The sequence below is a fragment of the Hyposmocoma kahamanoa genome, unplaced genomic scaffold (assembly GCF_003589595.1).
Source record: "Hyposmocoma kahamanoa isolate Upper Pololo Valley unplaced genomic scaffold, ASM358959v1 181, whole genome shotgun sequence".
In the NCBI taxonomy this organism is placed as follows: domain Eukaryota; kingdom Metazoa; phylum Arthropoda; class Insecta; order Lepidoptera; family Cosmopterigidae; genus Hyposmocoma; species Hyposmocoma kahamanoa.
Window position 1 is genome coordinate 1272859 of NW_020653712.1, and position 23457 is coordinate 1296315.

The window sequence follows — 23457 nt, forward strand, 5'->3', positions numbered from 1 at the left end:
TTCTTTTTGTTCTAATTTATTGAAACTTAGGAAGTGGACTGTATACAATTACATAAAAACTACTTGAACAGCAACTTTGATAAAGTAAGGCGACGATTTGTTGCTTGTGCCTTTCGTACATTCCGAGGGCTTCGGATCGGACTCAAATTTTAAAACCAAAGTAATTTTTAATTTTATATCGTGACGTTTTATTTATCGTTGGATAACTCATATCTAGCATGTGCCCATATCACGACTATCTGTCGTGACTGTGTCGTGGACGTTTATTTTATCGTTGAAGGACTGTCGTGTCTAGCTGTTCCCACTAGACCGTGACTACAATTTATCGGTTCACGACAGCCACCTTGTCGTTTGCACGACAGAATCGTTTGATTATCTGTCGTGACGTTTTATTTATCGTCAGACGACAGTCGTTCTAGCTCTTCCCATTATCAGGACAGTCTGTCGTCTTAACGTAAAAAAGTCGCGAACGACAGGTAATTGTGTTGTACAATATGTGAACAACTTCATTAAATCAAATGTATAAGTCACGACACTTTAAACTGCACGACTATCTGTCGTCAGGCGCTGCCACTGCACCGATCACCGTGAGACATAAGTTGACAAGTTCCATGTGTCTATAATTTCATTAGCACTCTTACCGTCAAAACCGGAACGCAGTAATGCTCACATTACTGCTTGATAATATTTGTTATTCTACTAAAATCTAGTTGCAATGGCAGTTGAGTCTAAGGGTCGTATTCCAGAACTCTACTCAATGCTCATGTCAGGATTTGAGTATGGTTTAAAGCACTCGAAATCATACTCAAGTCCCTGCCGTTAGGGTCGTATTTCCAGTGCTTGAAATCATACTCAAGTCTGCTCAAATCCTGACTTGAGCATTGAGTAGAGTTCTGGAATACGACCCTCAGAGTGTTAGTGAAATGGCAGTGATGGCTCGTTAATTCAATAATTTCTTTTACAACGCATACACACTCATAACCCCGCACCGGTGAAATATACAGATTTGCTAAGATTTTTCATGCCAAAGGTAGCAGAAACCCATGCTTTTAAAGCATTATTACAAATTCGTTTTAATTACTATACTATTTATTTCCTTATTACATAGCGTTATTATTTTCCTGTGTTTGTTTATTTTATTAGGTATATTATCAATTATTTGTATTACCGTACGCTGGCTGAAATACGTAATGTATTTTTTAATTGATAACTCATATGTAAAGGCAATGAAACTATTTTTCCGGATTTAAATCGCGCATATTTGTTTTTTCAAACAAACCAACGTTTCGGGTTCTTTACAGGTCCCATGGTTACAGTTGACTGAGGTGGTACAGTCATTGATGACTGTGAAAAAACATATATACGCGATTTAAATCCTTGAAAAATAGTTTCATTGTCTACGTGTAACAATTGCGAAAACCTAAGAACTCGAACGTATATTTATATACTTGGGTGGTAGACTCTATAATAGGGCCAACAAATTCTGTCATATCTACTCAAAAACACAAAGAGAATGCAAATGGGTTGTTTCGAGCTGGCTTCAAAAACTGAACTACGAGAAGACAGAAGATTTACTAGTGTCTCCTGCTGTACAAAGACATGCATGCACACACACTTACACACACTTACTCACACACACATAAAACCTACCCACTCATCTATGTAATTTTTGTTTTGTATTGTAGTTTTGAACGATTTTTGTTTATTCTTTTATTATTTATTTTGTTATCTCTGTGCCTTACGTCATTTTCGATTCAAAACAAGTATGTGTATTCGGGTGTTTGGAGTTCAGGAGACTCATAGCACAGGTCTATCCTAGTTTGAGCTCCTGTCTCCCATCCTTTCGCTTTTATCTGTATCACTTCAACCTATATTATGTACATGATGGGAGAAAATAAACGATTATTATTATTAAAAAAAAAACATAACTCAATACCTTTATTGCAAAATACAGAAAAACATGTGCCTAACTCGCGAACAAGGGTTCCCTGTACTATATATAGCTAGGTCTTACGTCCGTTACGTGTGTTGCCTCATAATATAACTTATTATATAAAAGTTTTTTTTTTATAACATCAAGTGACGGGACGAACAAGTCGCGCGCGTGATGTTAAGCAACACGCCTGTCCCTAACAGTTGCAGTGCCACTCAGAGCTTTAAATCGCAAAGATCTGAGGGGCACTACCACTGCGCCCGTCACCCTGAGACAATTATAGTTGACAAGTCCCATGTGCCTGTAATTTCACCAACACCCTTACTTTTCAAAACTGGAACGCAGTAATGCGAAACGTCGGTTTGTTTGAAAAAACAAATATACGCGATTTAAATCCGGAAAAATAGTTCATTTCCTATTATAAAAATGTAACTTACATATTAACTAAAAACAAGTAGAAAAATTACTAATAGGAACTATTACATGACTGTATTTAAAATTATACACTTGTCAGGGATTATTACATGAATTGAATGTATATGAAATACAGCACTTCATCATCGTCATCATATCAGCCGGAAGACGTCCACTGCTGAACATAGGCTTCCCCCAAAGATTTCCAGGCCAGCCGATCGGACGCGACGTGCATCCATCGGTTACCCGCCGATACTGCTCTAGTTAGGAATTATTACATGAATTGAATATATATAAAATACTGCACTTGTTAGGAGTCATTACAAGAATTGAATGCATGAAATACTGCTCTTCCGAGAAATTAATAAAGAGGAACTAGAACTAGAAAAGGCTGTCACTACTGAAGCAAGCAATTACATTAAATTCCATTAAAGTTTCCATTAATCTCACACAATGCATTAGTCTCACATTAAAATAAATGAAAAAATTGAACAAAATAAAGATTTTATTTAAAATAATAAAAGATTTCCACATTACATTCTTTCTTTGTAAACAATAATACGTTCGGCAACTTTCATTCGATAACTGTGTTCTGAATAACGTTTGTAGCCTTTGCCGGTCGAGAAGTTCGAGTAATCGTACGGGTGTGACGTCATTTCGGTTCGGTTTCGAATACAAACGGTTTGACGTTCGATTCGGGTACGATATCTTATCGAATCGGTCGACAACTGAGTTATCGTAAGGTTCTGAATTGACCTGCAGTTCCGAATTCAAGAAATGACAGTCCGATAAATCACAGGGATCATTTTAGCTCTAGATGTGTAAGCGATATTTGTATTTTCTCTGATTGGAATTAAACTTACTTACACAAGCGACATCCGAAGTGGGTCTCTAGGTTTGTGTAGTCTCGGATTCGGAACAATACGAACGGGATGCAGTGCGAAAAGGCGCTAACTCTACAAAACCGGAACGCAGTAACGCTCACTTCACTGCTTGGTGGCAAAACTAGCTCTGTGGAAATGAAAGAGTGTTATATAACTCGAAAAAAGATTGATGTATTTCGAGTTCTTAGGTCGGTCGTCGGTTTGTTTGAAAAAAAACAAATATACGCGATTTAAATCTGGAAAAATAGTTTCATTTCCGATTCATATATTTTTTAATAAATTGACACCTTATCATTCAGCTCCTTCATCAGTTACTTTATCGACCGATAACGATCTTGAACGAAGATAAGTAAATATTGAGAGGTTTCGGTGTTTAAATTCAGAGTTAATGTTTTAAGAGCGGTGGTAGCCAATTTGGGAGAACGAGTCGAATCTTTGTAGCGGATCTATAATAACGCACACACTTATAAGTTATAACCCTGCACTTGGAAAACCTTGTATCAAGGGTGCTACGGACACTTGAGTAGCAGTAGAATTCCTTGTGAAAGAGTTTGTTCAGGGTAGTACTGCCACGTTACCTATTTCTGCCGCGAAACAGTAATGTCTGCATTACTGTGTTCCGGTTTTGAAGGGTAAGGTGAAATTACAGGCACATGGGACTTGTCAACTTATGTCTCAGGGTGACGGGCGCAGTAGCAGTGCCCCTCAGACTTTGCGATTTAAGGCTCTGTGTGGCACTGCAACTGTTATAGACAGGCGTGTAGCTTACCATCAGGCGCAAGACTTGTTCGTTCCGTCACTTGGTATTATAAAAAAAAATATATAGGCAACCACAAATTACACCCAAACTCACGAGAGAAATAAATGTAGGCCATACAAATATTTATCCCGGCCCGGGAATCAAACCAGGACCTCTACGTGAATTTAATTTTTTACTTTTTACTGAATATCACGATGTTCGACCACCATGATATTCAATTATTTTTGTCAAATTACTCCACTAGTTTGTAATCATTATTATTAGACTGATCGAACGCGAAGAAAAAATTCCTTCACATCAACATCTTCCAGCAAACCGTTGCAGACGCTATGCGAACAAGTCATCAAAAAGTAATCCAACGACTTTAGATCGCAATAATGATTCGACTGGCGCATTTCGCGAGATTTTCTCATCAATAGATCGATTGTTTGATCAGCTGTGAGATCGCGTCGAACGTGCTCGCGATGGTCATATGAACGACATTTAATGTAATGACATGTGTGCTGCACCTGGATTAAATTTCAGCACGATATCTCAATTACACCGTGTTTTATTGAAATACAAAATTGTTATATCCTTATTGGAAAACCCTGTATAATTATTTAATAACTTCTTCTGTATAATGTTATCCACTTCATCGATACAATCGTTGATTCCGCCAATGTTGAGTCAAGGAACACACCCGATTTTTGCTCAAAATTTGACAGGTGAATTTCGAGAGAAATCACTGAGAGGAGAATCTACAATAACAGAGAAGTTATACAGACTTTTACAGAAATAATTGTTTTATCAATAAATTTACACAGGACTAAAGGTCGACATACAAAACAAATCTACGAGCTCGCGTGAAGCATCGCAAGAATTTTGATGATGTTAATCTTCTTTGTGTTTTTTTTTCCTATAGTTTCTTATCAATAACAGCAATGCAACACTCTTTTCACGACCCATGTCGCTAACTAGTTTCAACCATACCGTTGACGATGGTCGAAGGAATTGTTACCCGGACCGTGCCAGTGAGATGCGTTACAGAACCAAGTCGCGTTGCATTTTTCCGCGTTGCGAATTCACATTCGATTCCCAGTTTTGTGTTTCGACCCATACACACAGGGAGATTGGACTAACGTTAGGAGAAAGTTGATATTAGCGAGACGGGGGATTTTAGGGCATAAATGTAAACAAACTCAGCTGTCACTTGTTTAACCGGTCAAATACAATATATACATATATTCGTTAGTTTCATACGTCGTATTACTGCTGTCACTCTTTAATTTGATGTCATGTTATTAGCTGTCATCTTTTTATAGTCTAGATATTGGTATTATTATCGTAGGAAATTTGTAATAAATTTGTAATTTGTAATATTTAGAACCATTTTCAAAAAGTTCATTATAATTAAATTTTTATTGAATTGATATTCAATTATTTTTTGTGAAATTACTCCACTAGTTTGTTATAATTATTAATACAAAGATCGAACACTCAGAAAAAACACTCAGAAAAAATTCCTTCGATCCGGTCGGATTCGAACCGACGTTCATTATAATTTTACATAAAGTTACCAGGTCATACACATAAAATACTTCATTACGGTTACTATAGATGGACTTGTTCTATACTAGAAATATAGCTTGTAGTATAGAACGAGTCGAACATCAGCCCTCCCGCAGACATGTACAACCCACTGCCTCTGGAGAGTCTATACTACCTCAAATGGTTTTGGTTGGTTCCGCATAACAGCCAAAGTGTTGAATTAATCAGTTTGAGGAATACACGATAGCTAAAAATTTACACAATGGAAAAAAAAACACAAACTTTCCTCAAAATTTTACAGAAAACCGTAGTATTCAATAGGTACCTTACATATACCTATGATTTTTTTAAAATATAGTAATGGTATAGTTATCAGTGTATATCCTAAATTGTAATGTATCGCACTGCTATTACAATAGTGTTGTAACTCAAAATATGTGAAATTTAATATTGTATCATTACTGAACGTAAAATTTGATTCTCTACACGTCAAAAAAACCGTCGTTGGAATATTGTAAGATACAATCAAAAGATACTTAACTCAAAATGAGACACACTTTATGCGCGCTAGTTCTGGTCAAAATAATCCTTGTTCAAAAAATTGTTTAAGTGTCTGTAATAAACTTTAACGTATACATAAATTTTAATGATTTTTTGCGGGAAGTAATTCGTTTTTCATCGATTCTGAAAAAGTCCATATTACATTATTGTAATAACAGTGCGATATTATTGTAATAACAGTGCGATATTATTGTAATAACAGTGCGATATATTCTTTCCAAAGTGATATATTTAACACTTTCACTGTTATGAGGAGCAAACTCATTTGAGGTTGTATAGACAATTGAATCGCAAAGATCCGAGAAACACTGCCACCGCGCCCGACGCCCTGAGACATTGACAAGTCCCATTCCGATAGGCATGGTCGTTGCTTCCTGAATGGATGCCCAAATTGTAAACCCAAAACTGTCTTTTGTAAAATATCTCAGTGGGTATACGCAGGAGAGGTAAAGTTGTCTGCAGGTCAAATTTGGTTCTTTCGATGAATGCATATTGATGGGTCACATTTGATCTGGTTTTGTTAACACAGAGCTTTTTGTAAGTTGTTGAAGCATATACTACTTCTATCATAATTGTGTAGTAACACGGCACGTGTTTGACTTAGCTTCTGAAAGCGGAGTATTTCTCATAAACGTAGTAAAGAAACTGCCCACACGTGTCTTCCACTATCGACCAGCAAATTGTAACGACGATGTGACATGATGTGTCCTAAAATGTATAAATTATTGACAAGTCCCAATGTTGACAAGTCCCATGTGCCTGTAATTTCACCAGCACCCTTACTTTTTAATACCGGAACGCAGCAATGACCATATTACTGCTTAGCGGCAGAAATAGGTAAGGTGGCAGTACAACACAGGATAAAATGTTTCACAGAGAGCTCTTCTGCTTCTAAAAATAATATTAAAGACAATAAGCCTAATCAAAGTACGCAGAAGTTGCATAATAAAGTTTTGTATATAGTTTTTTGTATCGAGGTCATAGGTTTTCGCGATTGTTACACATAGAAAATGAAACTATTTTTCTGGATGAAACCGTGACCATGGGATCTGTAAAGGGCCCGAAACGTCGATTTGTTTGAAAAAACAAATATACGCGATTTAAAATCATACTGCCAAGTTTTTTACACGTGCAGCCTTTGGACCAACTATACGCACAGAGCCATCAGCGCCCTGCGAGTACAATATAACAATGGTTTTCGTATGTTGCTGGGGCTGCCGCGGTTCTGCAGCGCGTCAGGCATGTTTGCACAGACTCGCACTGATGACTTTTATGCCATTATGCGCAAAAAGTCGGCCTCACTGCTCTGCAGACTGCGAGCCAGCTCCGACCCAATACTGAAAACCATTGCCAGGAGAATTGACTCTCCCTTTATGCGGCAACTTTTTTCGCCTCGTTTTTAATTGCCTCAAATGTTCATGTTTTTATTTTAATTTTAATTTAATAATGTTTAGATTTAGTGCCTACTAACATAATTTTTAAGAATAAAATTGTTACTAACACATGTGGACTAAATAGTTGTCTGAAATAAATATATTATTATTATTATTATTAAATCCGGAAAGATACTTTAATTTCCTAAAGTTTTTTTGTTTAACAATTTCTTAACACTTATTACATTCGTTCACTCGTAACATGTGTTGACCTTTTGACCTCAGTTTGACGTATAGGCCAACCGAATTAATTATACAAACGTATTAGTTTACTATGTACCGACATTGTACTTGTGTTTTCCACCGACCCAGAAAAAAGACAGTGCTCAATTGCAGCATGTAACACGATTTGTGTTTCTGGGTTATCAATATCATTCACTAATTGGTTCTATCATAAAAACATAAAACAAATTTATTTCCCTGCAAAAACCTTACATTTATGATTGGAATATACTGTTGGGTAATTAATATTGGAAAAATATAATTACGAAAGCTCATATTATGTTTCGAAATATCTTTTGAAGTTTTATTTAGCGTGAATATAAAATAAACTTGTATACATTTAAAGGAAAACGAGATTTAAAGCGAAAAAAATATTTTTAATGACTCCACCGTTTTCGTTCAGTAACTTAAACTTTTGACAGGTGTCAACATCCAACGTGGGAAAATTTTTCTGAAAAATATGACTTTTCAAAATTGACATTTTTCCATGACCCGACACTCGTAAGGACAACGAAAAGTTCCAATCTGCGTACAGATTTTCGGGTTTCTCTTTTTATTTCAAGACAAAAACGGAACATTATATATCAAATCAATAAGTACTATAAACCATAATTTTTGACAAAAAGAACCCAGGTATACATATGTAGATTTGCAAGAGTATATAACTATGTAAATATGCAGCTGTATAAATACTACCGTGACAGCTGCAAAAGTAAAGTTTCAGAGGTATAGCCACTCTTTTCTACTTGCTGCTCAATTAAACAGGCGGCACCAATGCTGTCCAACAAAATAAATAAAATAGCCTCAATTTAACATGCAAAATATATTTCAAATAAAAAAATTAATAAAAATAACGAGTTCTTAGGTTTTCGCGATTGTTACACATAGGAAATGAAACTATTTTTCCGGATTTAAATCGCGTATATATTATTTACTTATTAGTATATTGACTGTCAGTCAACCGTGACCATGGGACCTGTAAAGGGCCCGAAACGTCGGTTTGTTTGAAAAAACAAATATACGCGATTTAAATCCGGAAAAATAGTTTCATTTCCTATTAATAAAAATAAATTCAAATTAAACTAAAAACCTAACCTGAAACATGGGGTTCTTTTCTTCAATAAAATTCTAAGTGTAAATCTTCTGGTTTATTGAACCTTAGGAAGCTGAACAGATTATTTCTATGTCCATCTGATTTATCGAACAACCGAAAAATAATATCCAGTATAATCCCTGTCCATGGCCAAAAGAAACAGTTGTTCTGCGCTCGTGACTCTGTTCCACCTCCTTTTTATTATGTTATTGTATTTTCCATCTAAAGATGGTTCTATAGCCAAGTCATAAATAAAATAAATAATAATCAATAACTGAGACAAAAAAAACAAGGCAAGAGGAAGCACTGTCATTGAGATGTGATTTTTGGATGTTTAAAAATATTAGAAATCTAAAGATCATGGCCCATGAAAGAATCATGGATCACGGATAATGGCGCGCATGCATCACGTTCACGGCCCATTCGTCAGATCTATACGCATTCTTAGGCAACATCACACACGTTGCTCTGTAAGGCTAGCACGATAAGGCGCCACTTGAGCGGAGCGACATAAAGTGCGAGATACTGCTATTCTCGCATAGAAATCACGCGTTCTATGTCGCAGTTGCGCAAGTCGCGCCCTGTTGTGCCAGCCCTACAAATCTTTAAGTAAGTAATTGAAGCACAAGCACCTAAACCCGGGACAACATAGAAAAGTAAGTTTTGCTACATTTGACCGGCCGGGGATCGAATTCGGAACCTCGGAGATGGCGACATGAAAATCGGTGTGCAAGCCACTGGACCATGGAGGTCGTCAAAACGTCATAGCTTGAATTTGAGTGGAAGGTGAGATTGTTTACAATAGCACGAATTAGGTTTTGACATTTAATTTTACATCTTGTTTACACTTGATATGGTGTCTTCTATGTTGAAACAATTAAAAGTTTTGCGGACAGGTCTTTAGTTAACAGTCAAGTTCCGTTGTAAAAGCCAAAGTTGTCATTTAGTTCAATGTTAGGACATGACTAACTAAAATTTTGCACTAAAGGCATTGACTTACAAATAAATGGACGACGGGTCTAATATAAAAACCACGAAAAAAATGTCCCAAGTCAACCTATTTAAACGTAGTGACATGTAAAGGAATATGAAAAAGCTAAAACGTTGAATTTAAATTAATGTCATCGCAGTACTGTCTAATTTTGCTTGCTTCGCTGTCAGAAGAAACAAACGAAGACTAAAGCGTGAATGACGCTCTGTATACGATTTTAACGCCTTACGAGTTCGGACATTTTTTAGCGCGGACCCGTCGTCCATATAATTGTAAGTCAATGACTAAAGATTACTTGGTACTTGGTACTTGGTGTAACGGGCTAGTGTCCGTAACTCGACGTCAAGCTAAAGGTTATTATATTATCTTCTCCGTAGGTACTTGGATAATGAAAACCCATGGTGGCCTGTTTAACTATGAATCTGTCTTGATCAATCACATTTTCTATAAATATTGTATAATATGTAAATGATAAAGGTGCACAAATTTTATTAACAAAGTGCAACCCCTATTGTTTCTTACTCATTATTATCAAGGGAATCTGCTTCTTTTATGATACCAAGTAAAGGGACCAACAAGAATGCACAAACTGCCTCCGTGGCCGAACGGTTACCATGCCGGACTGCCACGCAGAGGTCCCAGGTTCGATTCCCGGGTCGGGAAAAATATTTGTATGGCCTACATTTATTTCTCTCGTGAGTTTGGGTGTAATTTGTGGTTGTCTATGTGTGTGTCCATGGCACCCGCGACACAGGGTTTCCCTAGTGCGGGGCCATGTTGAGTGTGTGCGTTATTATATTATTATTATTATTATATTATTACTTGGTGGAAAGCGACACGACTGTCCATAACAATTGCAGTGCCAAAAGATCTGAAGGGCATACCCACTGCGCCCGTCACCCTGAGACATAAGTTGACAAGTCCCATGTGCCTGTAATTTCACCAGCATCCTTACCCTTCAGAAACGGAAGGCACTAATGCTCGCATTACTGCTAGGCGGCTTAAATAGAGTAAGGTGGTGGTACTTCCTTGGACTCTTTGTCAAAGTGTTTTACTGCTACTAAAACTGCCTTACGATGTAATGATATCTATAAAAATTAGATCGTGCACAAGTGACAAATGGTCTAATATCCATTATTAAAGATAGAGCACAAAATTCAAAAACAGTTAAAATTAGTTAACGTGTTCGGTTTATCGGAACTTACCCTAATATAGCAAAGCTGAAATATCATTAAAAATGTCAATATTCTAAGGGTCGTATTCCAGAACTCTACTCAATGCTCAAGCAGTATTTGAGCAGACTTGAGTATGATTTTCAGTGCTCACTGCAATACTCAAATCCTGACTAGAGTATTGAGTAGAGTTCTGGATTACCACCCTATAACTGGGTTATGGTTTTTTATGACATCTCAAAAAAATATTTTATCACCTAGCCGCATTTTAGTTAGCGGATGGCAGCATCCCTTCTCTAGACTACAGCTCGTCCATTTTTATGAAGTCGAATAAGGTTGATGCCACGTTGGGAGTTCGGTCGCGTTCTGTATAGATCCTGGCCTAGATTCCCATTTCAAAAACAAAGCTGCGCCTAGTCGAGTACGAAAATTACTGCGCGGCTGCCGTGTCACAGGCACAAAACTTACAGTATATTAAATAGATAGAAACAGAAATGATAAAGATAAAAATAAATTGCCCTAACTACTCGATGCGATGCGATAGGATCGATAAATCGAATCAGCTATTTTGTTGCTTCAATACGAGTGCATACACCTTTTATGTTTTTTTTTTTTGTAATATTAAGTATGACGGTACGAACAAGTCGTGCGTCTGGTGGTAAGATACACGCCTGTTCCACGGCACTGCCACTGCGCCCGTCACCCTGAGACATAAGTTGACAAGTCCCATGTGCCTGTAATTTCACCAGCACCGTTACCCTTGAAAACTGGAACACAGTAACGCTGACATTACTGCTTGGCGGCTGAAATAAGGTTGGACGAACTCTTGCGGACCAATTTCTTTGTTTTCAGTCTTGCATAACAGTGTTGGAGTATTTATTCAAATTTCTTTTTTGTATTTCTCATAAACATTCTCTAAATACAGTGTACGTATGTATGAACTTACAAAAATAGACAATTCAAATGAACTTGTGCTCAGTAATTGAATGAATAATGGGTCGAGGATGATTCAAATGAAACAAGTTCGGCTATTTATTTCTTAAGCGTGACCAATATTCAGTCGATAGAATATTTATCGACTGTAATCACTAGCTGCTCGCAAGTGGGCAACACTTTTGCTCAATGAACTGTCATTTGAATCCGACTTCAAAAAAGGCAGACTATATATGCCCAACCAGGTCCACCAATCCACCAACTGAGCTACAGATTGTGTTAGTTGACTTCACGAATTTCTTTCAATATTTTGTTACAGATTCTTTATATTGGGGTTTTTCGGCTTTCATCGCAGTCTTTTTCGCTCTTATTACAAAGGCATAGAGTTCCATCTGATCGGTTAAAATGCGATTCCATGCCGATAAGTGTGGTAAGTCTTAGTGAGGTCTTAGAATCGCATTGGCCATGAGAGATTTATATATTACAATGACATCATATGGATAAAAAATTCAAAATGGCGGATTCCACGTAGGCTATTTTTGTGTGGAGTTTTTACTACAAATTCGTAATTAAAGCATTTGGAGTTTAAAGATCACCGGTAAGGGAATTTCCTCATTATTTAATCACAAAACGTAAATTGACGTCAAGCCATTGAAACTAAGGCGGTTATCTGCGGTTGAAATGCTTTATTACTAAAACTACTTGGTAACCGTTAATTGTTTTACCCTAATCTAAATGGAATTATGCTGCCCTCTTTGTCAAACTTTTTTTGGTGGTAAGCGACACGCGTGTCCATAACGGTGGCGGTGCCAATCAGGTCCTTAAAACGCGAAGATCTGAAGGACAAGAGATCAGTTGACAAGTCCCATGTGCTTGTAATTTCACCAGCACCCTTACCTTTCAAAACTGAAACGCAATGACGCTCACATCATTACTTTCCTGGACGAATTCTTTCACAAGGAGCTCTACTGCTACTATTGCTTGGCTTCTAATATCAAATAACCTTTTCATCACATTTGCTCGGAAACGGCGCCATGACATGTAGGCAAAGTCGACCGTAATATCCTGAATTATATGCACGGCTTTTTCATTACATTATCGCCTTATGGATTTTTTACGTCATGATTAAGCAAAACTTTATTATTCTCGAAAAATCTAAACTAAACTTGAAGTATAACAAAAAAACTAAATAGTTGCATTGAATATTCCCCAATATTTTTAGAATTTGGAAATCATTTATTTTGTATCGAATACATTGGCTGCATGTGCCTGTGCCGTCTTTTATAACATTTTAGTTCCAGTTGTATTATCTATGGAAGAATAGCTGGCAATCTGTATTTAAAAAAAAAAGAATATTATTCATATGCGATATTTATTCATACAAGAAATAAATAATCTTTGTATTTATTTCCTCGCAATTGTGATGTAAAACATTGTATGTAACGGTAATAATTACAAACCTTCAGTTACATAAGCCCTGATCCTTTTGCTTCGGGCTTCTAACAGACTCTCGTTAGTAATTTCTTATTTACTGCCCTTATTTTTGTGCCGATAGCGTCATTTATGGGTATGTTTTCCACTGTATCAACCCGTCTAAGTGTCACTGCTGGGTACGAGTTTCTTTAGAAGGTTTTCTCCGACCAGCGGGTTTTGTTACTAAGTTTTCCTTTACTATTAGAGCAAGTGAATTAAATTGCTTACCATGTGGCGTCGATTGCGTGTCCCATGGAAAAGTGCTATAAAAATAATACGACATGGAATTACTACCCATTCAAGCAAAGCGCTTTATTTTACCTTTCCTGATGCATGCGGCAATTTACAATCAGGGCCGCAGAGTGTCTCTGAGAGACTTAAAGAGTGTTAACATACTTTTTATAAAAAAAATAGACCTCAAAACGTCGTGGGATTCATCTATTTGCCAAGTTCTATTGAAGTCGGTGACCGGAAAAACCGGATTTACCCCCTAGTTTGCCACCCTTAGAGGTGGAATATTTTCTTGAAATTTTAATATGAATACATAAAATGAAATTAATAATCAATGTAATTAATAATGTAAATTGAGTTCTTAGGTTTTCGCGATTGTTACACATAGGAAAGGAAACTATTTTTCCGGATTTAAATCGCGTATATTTGGTTTTTCAAACAAACCGACGTTTCGGGCCCTTTACAGGTCCCATGGTCACGGTTGACTGAGGTGGTACAGTCTTCAACCAGTTATGTCTAATATTAATGCAAACCACCCTATTTTTTTTCACTATAGTTACAATAGTTATTAATTTAATACCTTATTTTTAATTTTACAAAGAAAACATTCCAATTTACGCTACATTAAGTTTTACAAATTATTTTATTGAATGAATTTTTATTAAGTTTAATTTATTATTAATTATTAATCGAAATTAGAATAAACTAAAACATATTAATTAGTACTGCAGTCTTATGTCTGTTTCGGATTTTTCATTAGAGGAAACTATTTTTCCGAATTTAAATCACGTATATTTGTTTTTTCAAACAAACCAACGTTTCGGGCCCTTTACAGGTCCCATGCTCTCGGTTGACTGAGGTGGTGCAGTCATCAACCAGTTATGTCTAATATTAATGCAAACCACACAATATTTTCACTATAGTTACAAAAATTATTAATTAAATACCTTATTTTTAATTTTACAAAGTAATATTCCAATTTACGCTACATTGTTTTACAATTTATTTTATTGTAACAACGTGAATTTTTATTAAGTAAATTAAAACATATTAATTAGAACTGCAGTCTTATGTCTGTTTGGGATTTTTCATCGTAGGAAATACTGGATCCCAAACTCAATAGATGTAGTAACGTCTATCATAATCTTAAAAGAAAAAACTATTCTTCTCGAACATAAATTACATTTCCCCATTCATTCTTGCAATGTGATATGCGATTGTACCACACATTGACATTCCGAGCTCTCTAAATTCTTCTCTGCGACAATTCAAGTTTTTCCTCCTCCCTACAAGTCACATAATCATTTCGACGTGACCTCGTTCGCGAGAACATCGGCCTACATTGCGTTGGGCCGTCGTTCGACCGTGATCTTGGTACAACGGTTGCCTATAAATTTTAATCACCATATCGTCCCACGACGGACTTATTTTGCGTCATTAGGTTATTCATGCTCGTATGCGTTAAAAAATACTACGTAGTATAAAATGCATTAGCGACGATAGGTCATTGACACGAAACTTGATTTATCTATCACTTTTTAATGACAATTACGCGTATAGTTAACGAAATGTTGGCGTACACTTAAATTGCGGAATCTACGAATGAAATAACTCTTATCGTTTTTCTATGGATATAAATGTACGTGTCATTTTGTGGACGCTGGATAAGGAGGTCCCGGGTTCGATTCTCGGTAGGACCATTTTGGGGAAATGAACTTTTCTAGATTAGTCTTTTTTATTTTATGATACAAAGTGACGGGTCGAATAATTCGTGCGCCTGGTGGTAAGTGACATGCCTATCCATGACAGGTGCAGTGCCACTCTGAGTTTTAAATCTCAAAGATCTGAGGGGCACTGCCAATGCGGTCGTCATCTTGAGACATAAGTTAACAAATCCCATGTGCCTGTATTTTCACCACCACCCTCACCCTTCAAAACCTGAGTGGCACTGCAACTGTTATTGTCAAGCATGTAGCTTACCATCAGGCCCCACGACCTGTTCGTCCCATCATTTTACATTATAAAAAACAATAAAACTTGAACCCGGTGCGCATGCGCAAGCTCTGTCTAGTACTAACACTATGTCAACAGAAACTGGTCGTAACATTAGAAATTATACACATTTCATACCGAACGAGCTTAAAAAGAGGCTAAGCAAATCGCTCATTTAGTGCAACATTGACTTAATTGCAATTTTGGCATAATTGAATTAAGACTTAATTAATTACATATTAACATCCTTTATCCAAATTTGCCAAAATTACAATTACATCAATGTAGCACCAAATAAGCGAAATATAATTCGCTAACGTGCGCTTGAGTCGAGATCGCGTGATGCCGCACTATCGCTATCGGCCAATAGCAACGCGCTACAGCGAACAGCTGATCTGCTTCCATTTTCAAAACAAAATAGTGATATTTTCTATACATTTATGTTTTTGTTTGTAAGTTTTTGCGTGTGTGCTATATTTGAAAAGACTTTCTTATACCTATTATATATTTGTATAATTTAGAAATGTGTTTGTAGAGTTGTTTAATTTGGATTTACCATGAGCTTTTTATGAAGGAAAACGTTGTGAGTAAATGAATGATACGAGTGGTGGCTGAAATATCTTTTTTGATTATTTATAATTCAAAAATAATACTGGCCACTATCATGATAAAAAGGAGGAGGTTGAGAACCTCCTTATTCGACAGTATGTTTTTTTTGTTTGTACGTTACGCAAAACTAAAAAAAAAAGGAAAATCGGTTCCTTCCGACCTCTGCGTGGCAGTCCGGCATGGTAACCGTTCGGTCACGGAGGCAGTTTTCAATTTCAACCGGAATCTTATTATACAAGCGTATACATTACCCCTAAAATGAATTTTGAGACTTTGTGAAAATGACTGTCAGGAACGGCTAGTTTATTTTTATACCTCGTATTAATGTTATGTTTGTCACTGTTTGTCATGAAAAAATTAATATTTTTCTGAACATAAATATATTTTTTGTAAATGTACTGTGACGTTAGTGTAACAATGTTAATCTCTTTAAACTTATCTTCCCAAGACACGCTAGGTCTTGTCCGGTTTTTCCGGTAACCGATTTCAATAGAACTTGGCAAATAGATGAATTCCACGACCTTTTGAGGTGTATTTTTTTAATAAAAAGTTACGTTTAATATCTTTAAGTCTCTCAAAGACACTCTGCGGTCCTGATTGTAAATTGCCGCATGCATCAGGAAAGATAAAACAAAGCGCTTTCTTTAAATGAGTAGTGATTCAGTGTCCTATTGTTTTTGTAGCACTTATCCTTGGGACACGCAATCGACGCTCTAATAGTAAAGGAAAACACAGTAACATCTTAATATAAATAACATTTTCATAGATGTACTGTGACGTTAGTGTTAGAATGTTAATAATCTCTTTAAACTTATCTCTCAAAGATACTCTGGGGCCCAGATAGTAAATTGCCATAAAAGCTTGTGTCGGCGGCATTACCCCGAAGCAAAATGTCGTATGTCATTACATTGCGAGTAATGATCACGAAGACAGATTTGCTTACCAATAAAATAAAGATTATATAAAATTAATGTTTTTTTTTTTCAGAAAACGAACGAACAGCCCTATGTCGCGAGGCGTACACAGCTCTAACTAAAGCACTAGCGCACAGCACTCATCATGTCGTCCAAGGCGATACGCGAGGCCACCGGCAAAAACCTCATAAACAGGTAAGAATAAATTAGATATCTTATTTTTTCGCGATTGTTACACATTGAAAATTAAATTATTTTTTCCGGATTTAAGTTGAGCTTGTGAAAGATTTCGTCCAGGGAAGTACAATCAAGCAGTACTGTGAACATTATTGCATTTCGGTTTTTTAAAGCGATATTTATTCATACGAGAAATAAATTATCGTTGTATTTGTTTCCTCGCAAAATGAAATGCATTGTATGCATAGCACGGGCGGTAAAAATTACAAACCTCTAGCCATATCATCAAGCCTTCGATTTCGGACTTCTAACACACTCTCGTTAGTATTCTGTTTTTAACGCCCTTAATACACAATTGTTGCGTAATCAGGGTTCTTAAATTCGAGTACTGTAGGAGATTTTAAGATCGAATTATGTAACGATTGCATATAGTACTTTGTCTACGAGTACAGCCCTATATCTTCTTTCTACATTAGTTTTGATTATAGTGACCCTCCCTATCGACCATTAGGTTACACGACAAGGTCACCATAACCTGTGCGCGCACAGGAACCTTACAAGTTCAGGTTCTGACCCCAGAGCAGCCAGTACACAGAGTTGTCACTTGACTTCATCCGGGTCTCGAGTACCTTCCCTATTTTCCAGATAGGTACCGGAGCTGTAGGCACGCTCACTTCCCGTTGCGCATTGCACAACTAGCGGTTGCCACCGCTAACCCGTCAACTCTAAAGTCCACTACCAAATCTCCTCATTGGTGGCCGTGGCCGCACTGGTACGGCGACAGCGACGCGGAGGGCGACGCGAAAAAATAGGTAGCCGCGTTGCAAAAGCGAGAAGCCAGCGAAACGCCACTATGTCGCTTAATGGGTGGCCCCACCGGGCAGGTTAGGCGATCAGTGGCGACCGCGTTTGTGTTGTGGAAAAAGGTGCGATGTCTCCTTCGCAACTCTTCTCTCGAATACGTCGCGCTCTTTCGCACGAACGCCGTCGCGACAAATCCCAGTCGCACCGCTGCTTGTCGTACGAAATTCAAGTGTCGTCGCGGGTCGCTGAATAATTTTATTTAATGCGGACACCCTCATTACTTGTGGAACGTTTGAAATTTCTTTACGATATGAACAAATAGAATTCGCTCTTTCGTCGTTTTTGTCGTTTCTGCAGTGCGTCCACCGACATATGTTTAAATGAGTTTGTTTTCACGAAATCGCCGCAGTCGCCTAAGGCACGCTCCCTTCCCGACGCCGAAAAACGTCGCCTCTCCAGTTCCCAATAACCTAAGCGGCTGGAGGAACCGGAGGATATCTAGCTTATCCTCTACTAGCTCTAGCTCTCCGGGCTAGTACCGGAGATGCCAGTCGCAGTGTCCTGCGACAATGTCCGGACATAGCCAGAGAATAAAGAATAAGAGAACGGACACTCTCCGTCCTTCCCTAGCTTTAGATACCACACCACACCCCCCCGCACATTGACAGTTGTTATATAATACAATATTATAATACAATACATATGTTATATAAATACAATACAATGTATAATCAATAGCTAGATAAGTATTTCGAATGTAAACATACTCACCTAATCATGTAAACACTCACTAAGGAAATGCTAAGGTCCATTTCACAATAGTTAACTAATGATGTATTACTTAACTAATTATGTTTAACTATCTCATCGTTTTTCTACTATATAATCTTAAACCATAAGAACTGTAATTGATTACTATTTCCTAACTCATAGACATCACATCTCTGTAAAATACTTATAATTTAATAAATATATTTTTTTAAAAGTTCTCTCGCTGCTCATTTGGTAACATTTGGCGCAGTCGGTAGGATCGCGTGTGTGCATTCGAAGTAGAAACGCGGTTTCCTAGTTCTACAATCGGACAACATCGCCGGAAGAACAAGCAAGAAGACCGTGGTAGCTGAAGGCTTTTGAAATACTTCACGAATGGAGCTCTCGATCTGCATATTACTGTGGTGAGTGGCTAGAACTTTGTGCTCAAATTCCTAAATCCAAACTCTAACTCTAAATCATAAATTATATCGTACATACTTTATTCGTTTATATATTATTTTCCATACATTTTTTTTTAAATATGACAACCTCGGGAGATTTTAAAGTAACAGAAATCCCTTTAACCACGTTACTCCAACTTATCCCAGATTTCGACACTAACGTCAACTCACAGGTATACCGATTCATTCGATCATGCGACTCAGCATTCCAACTGTCAAGCATCGTACAGAAAGAAATCCTTTTAATATACGCGCTAAACAAAATAACTGGTCCAGCTTCATCAGATGTTCATGCAAAACAATTCACTGACTGGAACGAACTAAAAACATTTTTGATTCAAAAATTTTCGCATACAAAAACATTAGCACATCTGAATCTAGAATTACAGACAATGTTCCAGAAACCTAGTGAATCAATTACTCAATACTACCACCGGGTAGATCTCTGTAGAAATAAAATAATGGAGAAATTAACAGCTGAAATCTTTGACGTTTCATTGACCGGACGGAAATTAACCGCGGAAGAGACAGCGCTTAACGTTTTCATTAACGGAATCAGCTCCGATATAGGTATAATGCTTAGGACCAAAAACCTGACCAGTCTTTCTGACGCTGGTCATCTCGCGATGCAGGAAGAGAAAATAAGGCTAATGAACAGCGCCAGACAATCGTTGTATCGACCCTCTAGGTCTTTTATTCGACCAGTAGTCGCTAATAGCCGTCCTCCTAATTCTCAAATCCCAACAACATCGACATTCGTCAGACCGCCTGCAGTCCCATTCAATAACAAACAATGTAATTATTGCAAAAAGCCAGGTCACCTAATAGCCGAATGCCGCAAAAGGGCATACAATAATCAAAACAAACTCCAAACTTCACAAGGACAGCTTGCTTTGCCAGCACCAGTCAATCATTTAAACTCACAGACGGCCATGGAAATGGGCTCATCCATGGAAACCGTTTCAGTCCATTACTCCTCAGCCCAGACACCAACATCGACTCAGGGCATGTTGACCCCAGAGAACCTCGAATTTTAAATCAAGGTAGACAATCTGGTCACGCGTTAAATCCAGTCCATCGGGGACAAACGAACACCAGATTGACACATGAAAATAAAACTTCATGTAATAAAATTCAAGAACAAAATCCAATCTCGCTCTGTAGACCAGCTAAACGGTATCGTGATTTCAGTACACAAACTATCGAATCATCGACCTATATTAGCTCTACACAACACAAACGCACTAACTCAATACGAACTCAGAATACCAACTCTACTAACTCTATGCCAAATCAAACTAAATCTACACTAACCCCAAACACTAAATCAAATCTAAATCAAGATCAAACTCTAGATCCAAATCAAACTCTAAATCTAAATAAAACTAAATCTACACCAACTCCAGGCACTAAAGCGCCTCACTCGGAAAATACTAATTCAACCAAAACTCCAACTCCAGACACTAACTCAATTCTACCTCAATCGTCTCAATCCAACGTCTCAACAAAACTCTCGAAATCAAAGAACAAGCGTAAACTTAAAATCAAATCCAAATCTAAATCAAACCAATCAACTGAAAAATCTGAAACTGAATCGTACAACATCTCGTCCCTCAATATTCCACCCGAAAATCTTCTACACTGCAAATTCCATGTTAACGGTCAACCTCTCACTCTGCTGATAGATACAGGAGCCGCTATTTCTGTCATTCGCAAAGACAAGATAGGATCTCATCCCATCAATAGCAGAAACAAAGTGTCTATCATAGGCGTTTCAAATAACGACTCTACTATTCGCACGTATGGCACCTCAGACATTTCTCTAGATCAATTCGCAAAGCACAAATTCCACATAGCTGACCTAAACATTGCATCAGACGGTATTTTAGGCAATGATTTCATGTCCAAATTCAACGTCAACATCTATGTACAGTCCAAAACAATGCGAGTCCGCGACAGATCTTACAATCTCTTTTTCTTAGGCGATAAAGTCAAACAAATTGACAATAAACAATTCATACCAAAACGTTCAGAAACAGTTATTAAATGCTACAGCCCTAAAATAACGAATGGAACAGCTATTATCGAGAAACAGATAATTAATGAAGATATCACCATTCCAAACGCCCTAGTCAACATCGTCAATAATAGTTTCCTGATAACGTGCGTAAACACCAGCGAGGAAGACAGATACATAACAATGCCCACTTCAATACAAGCAAATCCTTTTCAAGAGATTGAACTACAAGATCAAACGCTAATTCATTCAGTAAACATAAACAACTCTCATACAGACATTCAGGAAAAAATAAAAAATTTAGTTAGACGCGATCACTTAAATCAGGAAGAATACAATTCACTCAATAAAATTATTAATAACTTCTCAGACATATTTTACACTGAAGGCGACTCGCTGACATTCACCAATCAAACTAAACATTCAATACCAACCACATCTGAGACACCTATCCACACTAAGACATACAGATTCCCCTTCGTACACCGTGAAGAAGTCAGAACACAAGTAGATAAAATGCTTCAGGATGACATTATTCGCCCTAGTACTTCCCCGTGGAGTAGCCCAATTTGGGTAGTTCCGAAGAAACAAGACGCCTCCGGTAAGCAAAAATGGAGAGTCGTCATCGACTATCGTAAGTTGAATGAAATTACGATTGGTGATAGCTACCCCCTACCCAATATAAATGACATCCTCGATCGACTAGGTCATTCAATTTACTTCACTACACTAGATCTTGCTTCAGGTTTTCACCAAATAGAACTAGACCCTAAAGATATACCTAAAACCGCTTTTAATACCCCGTTTGGACACTACGAATTCCTAAGAATGCCTTTCGGACTCAAAAACGCACCAGCAACGTTTCAACGTGCTATGGACAACGTTCTGTACGGTCTGCAAGGAGAACGATGCTTTGTTTACTTGGATGACATCGTTGTCTTCGCCTCAAGTTTACAAGAACACGAACAAAAACTTACAGAGGTGTTCGAACGTCTTAGAAAACATGGCCTTAAGATCCAACCGGACAAATGCGAATTTTTAAGAAAAGAGGTAGCTTACCTAGGTCACATCATTTCCAGCGAAGGTGTTAAACCAAATCCTGAAAAAGTTAAAGCAGTCAGAAACTTCCCAACTCCTAAATCATGTAGAGACATAAAAGCATTCTTAGGTCTTGCAGGTTATTACCGCCGATTCATAACCAATTTCAGTAAAATCACAAAACCTTTGACCAGCCTCCTAAAAAAGGACGTACCCTTTATATGGGGCAAATCCCAACAAGAAGCTTTCGATACTTGTAAAAACATCCTCACTACGACACCTATCTTACAATACCCAGACTTCACCCAGAAATTCATTTTAACCACAGATGCTTCAAATTATGCACTTGGTGCAATCCTCTCTCAAGGTGAAATAGGTAAAGATTTACCGATAGCTTACGCATCCCGAACTCTCAACAAAGCCGAAATCAATTACTCTACAATCGAACGCGAGATGCTAGCCATCGTTTACGGCGTCAATCACTTTCGACCATACCTGTTCGGAAGAGAATTCACAGTAGTCACTGATCATAAACCACTGAAATGGCTATTTAATATGAAAGACCCAGGTAGTCGTCTCGTTCGTTGGAGACTAAAACTGGAAGAATACACCTTCAATATCCATTACAAAGATGGGAAAAATAATACCAACGCTGATGCTCTATCCCGACCTCCTATATTAAATTCAAATATAATTGATCTAACCTCTGACGATTCATGTCCCACTCCTGAAGACTATCTTCAATTAAACTACGAACATTTCAACTCCCAAGACAGAAGTTTCGATTCACCTAAACTCAAGATATCTCCTAATAAACTCTTAGACCTACGTCATAAAAATGTATTTATTCCAGTCTCGTGCCAACTCTCAGATCTCAATGACCTTTTTAATGAAGCCATTAACTCTTGCTCTCAAGTCCAACCCTATTTAGGAAAACCTAAATCTCTTTACGATACCGATCTCCTTATATCAAACGAAAAACAAAATCTTTACTTTTCTGTCACAAGACCAACGCATTTCGATCCGTGGGATTGTGAAAACTATTTCAAATCTCTCTTATCC

General features: G+C 37.4%; 1 protein-coding gene across 1 annotated transcript in view; it reads left to right on the forward strand.

Annotated features, from left to right (window-relative positions):
- LOC113226059 (ATP-citrate synthase) overlaps positions 1-23457 on the forward strand; it is a 107548-nt gene that overhangs the window by 5050 nt on the left and 79041 nt on the right. Inside the window, 1 exon segment of the mRNA XM_026458572.1 lies at positions 17219-17340. Within this exon segment, the coding sequence (XP_026314357.1) occupies positions 17291-17340 (50 nt within the window). The 5' untranslated portion in view covers positions 17219-17290.